At 56.4% G+C, this 8,151-nt stretch overlaps 1 protein-coding gene across 1 annotated transcript; it reads left to right on the top strand.

Moving 5' to 3' along the window:
* Positions 1–2,191: 2,191 nt before the first annotated feature.
* Positions 2,192–7,951, top strand: LOC142045891 (uncharacterized). The gene is made up of 2 exons (XM_075060439.1): positions 2,192–7,151; positions 7,623–7,951. The coding sequence occupies exon 1, from the start codon at positions 2,709–2,711 to the stop codon at positions 6,618–6,620; it is 3,912 nt and encodes a 1,303-aa protein (XP_074916540.1). The 5' UTR covers positions 2,192–2,708; the 3' UTR covers positions 6,621–7,151; positions 7,623–7,951.
* Positions 7,952–8,151: the final 200 nt, after the last annotated feature.

The following is an 8,151-nucleotide window of genomic DNA, read 5'->3' on the forward strand; positions in this document are numbered from 1 at the left end:
GAATTAACCTGCCAGCTTTCACAAAAATAATGGAAGGCATCAGTTCTCAGTCAGGGCAATGGAATAAACCAAATGTGGATTCTCCTGGCTAAGTTATTTTTGGGGACACCATGTGATGCGCACATACAAATAAAGAAATAAATTAGGAAATTGTCCAGGAAGTGACATCTCTCAGTGTTTCGAATGATTAGATCTCAGTGGCGCCTTGTCAAATTACCTCAAATTTTCCCCCAAATCCTCTGCCACCTGCCTACACAGCAGGCTGTCCAAACAGATTGGGTTACATCTATTAAGAGTAGAGAGATCAAAATGCTGGGACTGGACAATGGGGGTTGGATCACTCGATAATTGCCCTGTTCTGTTAATTCCCCTAAGGCCTCTGGCATAGGACACTGTCAGAAGATGGGATACTGGGCTAGAGGGACCACTGGTCTGACCAAGTATGGCCATTGTGTTAAAAAAAGACTCGTTCCAACCTTAACTGTGCAGACATCACTGTCCCTAGAAAACATGTGTGAGAACAACGGATGTGTGTTCTTGTGACATCAGAATATGAAAATACAGGCCTGATCCAGAGCCTATTAATGTCAACTGGCATCTTGGCAGGGGGTTAGACAAGATGACCCTTGCTGTCCCCTCTACCCCTATGGTTCTATGATTCTTTGAATTATCATTGACTTGGAGATGCTTTGGGTCAGGTGCTAAGAGCCAGCACTATGAGCCCCTACTGTGAGAGATGGAAACGGAAGTGGTTTGCAGGAGGTACTGAAAGGCTGAGGTTTCTGGAAGAGGTTTCTCTTGGGTACAAGGAGCAGAGGTTAAGATGGGAAGTGGATGTCTAGGTACTATGGGGGTTGGCATCGTAGTCTGGGTAGTACTGGAGGAGATGCATAATGGCTGCTAGTGGTTGGGGGTTAATGGAAGGGGGTTTAGGACATTGAGGGAGTCCCTGGAGCAGACTTTGGGGGTTACTGGAGGGCTGTGCTCGTGGTGTTTCACAGAGAATAAAGATCTGTGTCAAGTCTTGCCCTGTGCTTCATGTGGTGCAAAGCAGCCTGCAGGCCACTGGTGCCTGGCAACCCACAGTGCGGAGGATATTTGAGTGGTGTAGCGGCACCATTACTGCTCCTGCAACTCTCTGCCACTCCCCCATCCGACCCCAATTATTGGGTGCGAACAGAGCCCCACTATGCTCTAGCTGCCCAAACAGCTCTCTGTGGCCATTGGCAGCCATGTGTTATGATGGGGGCCAGCCAGGCACACAGACATGCCCAGGACTGCAAGGGGGTGCTAAGATGGCTTCAAGCCACCTCCTCTCCTACTGAAAACACTGAGCTGTGCTGAGGGCCCCTCACCTATGGCTCCAGCCCCAGGGACTAGGCTGATTCTGATATCACTTGACTCAGGGACAATGCAAGGGGGGTGGGGAGGGAGGCTCTGCTCCACATCTGACTCTGTTTCTCCCATTCACTTTCTGGTCCTTATGTATTTAAGGAGTCACAAGCATTCATGTTGGGTTTTGGTTTGTTTTTTCCTATTCCTTTTGCCCTCTGAATGCCCTTCTGATTCTAGGCTGAACATCCATGTCTGACATTGTTCACTCGGGTTTACTTCCTAGTCCTAGCAGACTTTGCTCAGGGTTTAGCTGATCACCATATTTAAGGTCGGGAAGGAATTTTCCTCCAGGGTAGATTGGCAGAGGCCCTGGAGGTTTTTCGCCTTCCTCTGCAGCATGGGGCATGGGTCACTTGCTGGAGGATTCTCTGCACCTTGAGGTCTTTAAACCACGATTTGAGGACTTCAATAACTCAGACATGGCTAGGAGTTTGTTACAGGAGTGAGCGGGTGAGATTCTGTGGCCTGCATTGTGTAGGAGGTCAAACTAGATGATCATAATGGTCCCTTCTGACCTTAAGTCTATGAGACTTAAGGATCAAATCCACATGAAACATCATATGGGGGTGGTTGGGGAATTTCTGAAAGTAAAATTAATATCAGGCAGAGTTAATCCTCCTTGTGATGGAGTAGGGGCTGTCTGTGTGGGGGATGGGAGAGCAGGGGATGTCTTTAGGTGAGGGACAGGATCTTTAAGCCTGTAACCTGAGCCAGGCAGGAGGGAGGGAGGTCAGCTTCTTTGCCCAGGAAGCGGGACAAAGGAATCGGCCAGCTGGAGGAGGGGCAGGTCAGTTTGGATTTGGGGCTGTGTGGGCGGAATTCAGGGTATCCAAGCTAGGATCCAAGCACCCTGAAAGCCCAGAAGGACTCGATGGAGGGGTCCTGACTGTGCCTGCAAGCTCTGCTGTAACCTGCATTCCTGTTGTCCAATAAACCTTCTGTTTTACTGGCTGGCTGAGAGTCACTGTGGGGTCCCAGGGAGAGGGGTGCAGGGCTGGAACCCCCAGACTCCGTGACAACTGGTGGCAGCGGCGGGAGATACTGCACCCCGTGGACGGCGCTTCCTGCAGTAAGTGACTGGGGAGCAGTAAAACGAAGGGGTGATTAACCCCTGGGAGTGTGTGCCCAGTGAGAAGGACTTTGCAGTAACAGGGTCCCCCGGGGGATTGCAGCGAGCGGTCCCAGGGGCGGAGGAGTCTGCAGCTCGACCCTGGCAGAGAGGTGGTGACCTCAAGAAGGGCTGGTGCACTAGGGGTCCCCCGGAAACCGTGGGGAGCGGCGAGCACCCCGACCTGTGAGTGGCCAGCAGGAAGATGTATGCCAAGCGGCGCAAGTGTGACCTGCTGGAGCTGTGCAAGCAGAGGGGGCTGCGCACAGGGAGACTGACGAAGGACCAGCTGATTGCCCAGCTGGAGGAGGGAGACCGGAACCCTGTCTCTGAGGGAAGCAGCCAGGCAGATGCAGCGCAGTCACCAGTGTCTGTCCCCCCGGGGAGTGGTCAGACGGCGGATGAGGGCTTCCCGAGACCCCCCCTTCCTAGCCCTAGAGGAAGGGCGGGGAGGAGCCCAGCGAATGCCGAAGGCACCGTGACCCCCCCGGCCGGCAGGGGATCCTGGCAGCGAAGCTCACCCCCCAGCAGGGGATCCTCCCGGCGACGCTCGACAGCTGTGGAGCAGCTGTGGCTGGAAGAGGAAAGGAAGTTGAGACGGGAGGAGCTCGAGTTAAAGAGGCAAGAGCTGGAGGAGAAGGTGAACCAGCGTAAACATGAGGAGAACCAGCGTAAACATGAGGAGAACCAGCGTAAACATGAGCTGGAGGAGAAGGAGAACCAGCGTAAACATGAGCTGGAGGAGAAGGAGAACCAGCGTAAACATGAGCTGGAGGAGAAGGAGAAACAGCGTAAACATGAGCTGGAGGAGAAGGAGAAACAGCGTAAACACGAGCTGGAGCTGGCCCAGCTGAGGAGCCGTGAGGCCCCGGCTGCGGTGAGTGAGGGGGGACCCAAGCCTACACCGAACTTTGATAAGCGCTTGCTGCCCCGGCGTAAGGAGGGGGAGGACATAGATACCTTCCTGACGGCCTTTGAGAATGCCTGCGAGCTGCAAGGGGTTGGCCCTGCAGACAGGATCGCAGTTCTCACCCCCTTACTGGACTCCACGGCCGTGGAGGTGTACAGCCGACTGAAAGGGGCGGAGGCGGGGGACTACGAACTGTTCAAACAGGCCCTGCTCCGCGAGTTTGGGCTGACTCCTGAGATGTACCGGAAAAGGTTCCGGAGTCAGCGTAAAACCCGTGAGATCACATATCTACAACTGGTCAACCGGGCGCAGGGGTATGCCCGCAAGTGGACAGCTGGGGCCCAAACTAAAGAGGACTTGCTTGACCTATTCATACTGGAGCACCTGTATGAGCAGTGCCCGTCCGACCTGAGGCTGTGGTTGAGGGACCAGAAGCCGGAGAACCCGCAGCACGCAGGCCAACTTGCCGACCAATTTGTGGACAGTCGGGCAGGGGATGGCAGGGAGGAGTCTCGAAGGAGCAGGCCTGCCTCAGCGCAGAGAGAGAGTCATCATGGGACCTCCCAGCGGGGGCCTATGGAGAACCCCCCCAAAGGGGGAACATCCAGTGTCAGGTCCCTCCGACCCATTCCAGGGGACCCACGAGACATGGGCTGCTATCAATGTGGCCAACGAGGCCACATACGGGCCCAGTGCCCCAAGCTCAGGGACAGACCAAGCAGACCCAACCCGCAGAGGGTGGACTGGGTAAAAACCCAATCGGAAGAGGGGCTACATTCCCGGGAAAGGGGGGCTGGCAACATACCACCTGTGAAGGAGGGAGGAGGTCCCCAGGTCAGCTCCTCTGGGGGGCTGGATGCTCCAGCCTCCGGGTTTTTGGTTTACCGGGTGGGCGCGGGGCTGCCCCTCCGGAAAGAGTGCCTTGTTTCCCTGGAGGTAGATGGGAGGGAGGTCACTGGGTACTGGGACACGGGTGCAGAGGTGACGCTTGCCCGACCCGAGGTGGTGGGCTCAGATCGGATGGTGCCCGACACCTACCTGACCCTGATGGGCGTGGGCGGGACCCCATTCAAGGTGCCCGTGGCGAGGGTACATCTGAAGTGGGGGGCCAAGGAGGGCCCCAAGGACGTGGGGGTACACCCACATTTGCCCACAGATGTGTTAATGGGAGGGGACCTTGAGGACTGGCCTAGTAGCACTCAGAGTGCCCTGGTAGTGACTCATAGTCAGAGTCGGCAAAGGGCACTGCACCCCGACAACGGGGAAGGTACTCGGCCCGAGGTGCAGGACCCTAACCTGGGGGGCGGGGAGCGCCCAGGGGCATGGCTCAGAGAGGCTGCGACCTCAGACCCAGCCAGCAAGAGAGAGCTGGTCCCCATCCCTGTCCCAGCTGCTGAGTTCCAGGCGGAGTTGCAGAAAGATCCCTCCTTGCGGAAGCCCAGGGACCGGGCTGACCTTAATGCGGAACAGACCCTGAGGAGAGGTTGCAAGGAGAGGTTCCTGTGGGAGAAGGGGTTCCTGTACCGAGAATGGGCTCCCCCAGGGGAGGTAGAGTCATGGGGGATCAGGAGGCAGCTGGTGGTTCCCCAGAAGTTTCGCCACAAGCTGCTGTACCTGGCCCATGACATCCCTCTCGCAGGACACCAGGGAATCCGGCGCACCAGGCAGAGGCTGCTACAGAACTTTTACTGGCCTGGGGTCTTTACCCAGGTCCGACAGTACTGCCAATCCTGTGATCCCTGCCAGAGGGTGGGGAAGGCCCAGGACAAGAGGAAAGCAGCCTTGAGGCCTTTACCCATCATAGAAGAACCTTTCCAGAAGGTGGCCATGGACATAGTGGGACCTCTCAGCAAGATGACCCGGTCAGGGAAAAAATACATCCTGGTGGTGGTGGATTTTGCCACTCGCTACCCCGAGGCGGTGGCCTTGTCCTCTATCGAAGCAGACACAGTGGCAGATGCGCTGCTGACAATTTTCAGCCGGGTGGGGTTCCCCAAGGAGGTCTTAACGGATCAGGGGTCCAACTTCATGTCGACCCTGCTCCGGTCCTTATGGCAGAAATGTGGGGTGCAGCACAACTGGGCCTCAGCGTATCACCCCCAGTCCAACGGGCTGGTGGAAAGGTTCAACGGGACGCTGAAGATGATGCTAAAAACATTTATGAACCAGCACCCGCAGGATTGGGACAAATACTTACCTCACCTGCTGTTCGCGTACAGGGAGGTACCCCAGGAGTCTACCGGGTTTTCGCCTTTCGAACTGTTGTATGGAAGGCGAGTAAGGGGGCCCCTGGACCTGATGAGAGATGAATGGGAGGGGAAGGCCACTCCCGAGGGAGAGTCAGTGGTGGAGTATGTCCTGACCTTCCGGGAAAGACTGGCCGAGCTCATGGGCCTGGCCAGGGAGAATCTGGCCCGAGCCCAGAGGAAGCAGAAGGTCTGGTATGACCGCACGGCCCGGGCCCGGGCCTTTGCCACCGGGGATCAGGTGATGGTTCTCATCCCCGTGAGGAAAAACAAACTCCAGGCCGCCTGGGAAGGACCCTTCAAGGTTATCAAGCAACTGAATGAGGTAAACTATGTGGTGGAGCTGTCAAACCGGGCACATCACCCGCGGGTGTACCATGTGAACATGATGAAACCATACTATGACAGGGGAAATGTGGTGTTGGCCGTGTGTGGACACTGGGAGGGGCAGGGAGATGACCCTTTGGTGGATCTATTCCCTGGGACAAAAGCTGGTTCCCCCCTGGAGGCAATTCCCCTCTCTGATCAGCTGACCAGGGCCCAGCACGCTGAGATCAGAGGGGTGCTGCATCTATACCGACAGCTGTTTTCCAACCAGCCTGGACGCACTAATTTGACTGTCCACAGGGTGGAGACCGGGTCACATCCCCCTATAAGATGCTCCCCTTTTCGGGTCACTGGTAAAACTGCCCAGGATCTGGAAAGAGAGGTCAGGGACATGCTGGCTTTGGGGGTGATCCAGCAGTCTTCCAGCCCTTGGGCCTCGCCAGTGGTGCTGGTCCCCAAGAAGGATGGGTCAATCCGGTTCTGTGTGGACTATCGAAAGCTCAATGCCATCACCGTATCTGATGCCTACCCCATGCCCAGGCCTGACGAGCTCCTAGACAAGCTTGATACCTCACCACCATGGATCTTACCAAGGGCTACTGGCAAGTGCCGCTGGACGCAGATGCCAGGCTGAAATCGGCCTTTATCACCCCTCTGGGGCTCTACGAGTTTCTGACCCTGCCCTTTGGCCTCAAGGGAGCGCCGGCCACCTTCCAGCGCCTGGTGGATCAGCTACTGAGGGGGATGGAGAGTTTTGCCGTGGCCTATATTGACGACATCTGCGTCTTCAGCCAGACCTGGGAGGACCATGTGTCCCAGGTTACCCAAGTCCTGAACCGAATTCAGGAGGCTGGGTTAACCGTAAAGGCTGAGAAGTGCAAGGTGGGGATGGCGGAAGTATCTTACCTGGGCCATCGGGTGGGGAGCGGCTGCCTGAAGCCAGAACCCGCCAAGGTGGAGGTGATCAGAGACTGGCCTGCTCCCCAAACCAAGAAGCAGGTCCAGGCCTTTATTGGGATGGCGGGATACTATCGAAGGTTCGTGCCCCACTTTAGCACCATAGCCGGCCCCATCACTGAACTGTGCAAAAAGGGGAAGCCAGACAAGGTAATCTGGACCGAGCCGTGCCAGGAGGCTTTCCGGGCGCTGAAGGAGGCTCTGGTCAGTGGCCCAGTTCTGGCGAACCCAGATTTTGACAAACCCTTTATGGTGTTCACCGACGCCTCAGACACGGGACTGGGGGCGGTGTTAATGCAGGAGGATGAAAAGGGGGAGAGACACCCCATCGTGTACCTGAGCAAGAAGCTGCTACCCCGGGAGCAAAACTACGCGGCCATCGAGAAGGAATGCCTGGCCATGGTGTGGGCCCTTAAGAAGCTAGAGCCATATCTCTTTGGGCGACACTTCACCGTGTACACCGACCACTCTCCCCTGACCTGGCTGCACCAGATGAAAGGAGCCAACGCCAAGCTCCTGAGGTGGAGCCTGCTCCTGCAGGACTATGACATGGACGTGGTCCATGTGAAGGGAAGTGCCAACCTGATAGCGGACGCGTTGTCCCGGAGAGGGGGCCCTGAACTTCCCCAGGTCACTGGGCAGAGTGACCCCGCTCAGTTCAGTTCCGAAGGGGGGAGAGGTGTGATGGAGTAGGGGCTGTCTGTGTGGGGAATGGGAGAGCAGGGGATGTCTTTAGGTGAGGGACAGGATCTTTAAGCCTGTAACCTGAGCCAGGCAGGGGGGAGGGGGGTCAGCTCCTTTGCCCAGGAAGCGGGACAAAGGAATCGGCCAGCTGGAGGAGGGGCAGGACAGTTTGGGTTTGGGCTGTGGGCGGAATTCAGGGTATCCTAGCTAGGATCCAAGCACCCTGAAAGCCCAGAAGGACTCGAAAGAGGGGTCCTGACTGTGCCTGCAAGCTCTGCTGTAACCTGCGTTCCTGTTGTCCAATAAACCTTCTGTTTTACTGGCTGGCTAAAAGTCACTGTGGGGTCCAGGAGGAGGGGTGCAGGGCCGGACTTCCCCACACTCCGTGACACTCCTTTCCTGTAAATCTGACTCATTATTTCTGGAAAGAGCTTATGAGAATTCAATGTAATGCTCTTTCCCCTGCAAACATCAGAGCATTGTCTCTCTGCTGCCTAACATCTCCTGTCTGACAATCATCCAGC

This window comes from Chelonoidis abingdonii, chromosome 24 (assembly GCF_003597395.2).
Source record: "Chelonoidis abingdonii isolate Lonesome George chromosome 24, CheloAbing_2.0, whole genome shotgun sequence".
NCBI classification, from domain to species: domain Eukaryota; kingdom Metazoa; phylum Chordata; order Testudines; family Testudinidae; genus Chelonoidis; species Chelonoidis abingdonii.